This window comes from Protobothrops mucrosquamatus, unplaced genomic scaffold, assembly GCF_001527695.2.
Source record: "Protobothrops mucrosquamatus isolate PMUCROS unplaced genomic scaffold, P.Mucros_1.0 scaffold4478, whole genome shotgun sequence".
Classification (NCBI taxonomy): Eukaryota; Metazoa; Chordata; class Lepidosauria; order Squamata; family Viperidae; genus Protobothrops; species Protobothrops mucrosquamatus.
Window position 1 is genome coordinate 11,391 of NW_015390386.1, and position 1,554 is coordinate 12,944.

Consider the following 1,554-nt stretch of genomic DNA (forward strand, 5'->3'; position numbering starts at 1 on the left):
TATGAATTGTGGACTTCAACTCCCAGAATTCCTCAGTCAGCGTGGCTCAGCTTGGAAACCTCTCCCTTTCCCCTCAGCATGGCTGGCTGAGGAATTCTGGGAGTTGAAGTCCACAATTCATAAAAGAGCCAAGGTTGCCTATCCCTGACCTAGAAGATAGATAGATAGATAGATAGATAGATAGATAGATAGATAGATAGATAGATAGATAGATAGATAGACAGACAGACAGACAGACAGACAGACAGACAGACAGACAGACAGACAGACAGACAGAGAGACCTAGGCCAGGGGTAGGTAACCTTGGCTCTTTTATGACTGGTGGACTTCAACTCCCAGAATTCCTGAGCCAGCCGTGCTGAGGGGAAAGGGAGAGGTTTCCAAGCTGAGCCACGCTGACTGAGGAATTCTGGGAGTTGAAGCCCACGAGTCATAAAAGAGCCAAGGTTGCCTACCCCTGACCCCTTCCTGACAGTGAGAACAATTAATCAGTGGAACTCCTTGCCTCCAGAAGTTGTGAATGCTCCAACACTGGAAGTTTTGAAGAAGAGATTGTACAACCATTTGTCTGAAACTGTATAAGGTATCCTGCCTGAGCAGGGGGTTAGACTAGATGACCTCCAAGGTCCCGTCCAACTCTTCTATTCTATTCTATTCTATTCTATTCTATTCTATTCTATTCTAATCAAGGTCACCATACGAACATTCAAAGTTCACGTGCAAGGGGCCCCATTTTCTATTCCACAGGAACCTTACCCGACTTGTAAAACTGAAATGCCGAACTCCGGGCATCCACTCCGACAGAAATTGGGCCAATTGTGGCCACCGCCTGCAGAAGTCCCTTTTCATCTCCTGGCAGGATGACTCCTATGGTGGAACACTTAGTAACAGAATTCTCAGCTTCATAACGACAACTATAATCATCCTGAAGAAAAATAAAAGAGTAATCATAGTTAGTCCCAGAGAAAATAGAGTTTCCTGCCTGAGTAGGGGGTTGGACTAGAAGACCTCCAAGGTCCCTTCCAACTATTCTATTCTATTCTATTCTATTCTATTCTATTCTATTCTATTCTATTCCACACCACTCTCCAGTCTACTCTGTTCAACCCAACCCAACCCAACTATAGTTTGAAGAACGCACAGGAACCCACAGAGAATTACCTGTCCATCATATGGGTAGCTTTCCTCTGAATTGATCCCTCCTTGCTTCTGCACATATGTAAAAGCATCTGACATAAATCCACCCTCGCAACCTTCAGTCCCCTGGTCCTTAGAACAGTCGATAAGATTTTGTTCGCTCAGCGAGACCAGCTTCTCCGTCTTCTTGAAATGCATGCCTTCCAGAGCGCCGGTGACACTGAAGGCCCAGCAGGAGCCACAGGCGCCCTGGGTAAAAAAGAAAGCTGCAATGATCCACCAAGGAACGGAAAACTCCATTTATCTTCCTTTAACCAGTTCCTTGTTCTCGGTTCTTGGTCGGAGGCAGCTGGGCAAAATCTCAGTTCCGACAGAAGAGAATATCTGTAGCTCAGGGTAGAACTGTGGGGTCCTGGG

The 1,554-nt window shown here is 46.1% G+C and overlaps 1 protein-coding gene across 1 annotated transcript; it reads right to left on the reverse strand.

The window, feature by feature from the left end:
• Positions 1 to 736: 736 nt before the first annotated feature.
• Positions 737 to 1,386, reverse strand: LOC107299045 (cathepsin L1-like; the record flags this gene model as incomplete). Its single annotated transcript, XM_015828413.1, has 2 exons — positions 737 to 925; positions 1,162 to 1,386. Coding segments are annotated over 2 exons (414 nt in total), but the record flags the coding sequence as incomplete, so codon positions are not given.
• Positions 1,387 to 1,554: the final 168 nt, after the last annotated feature.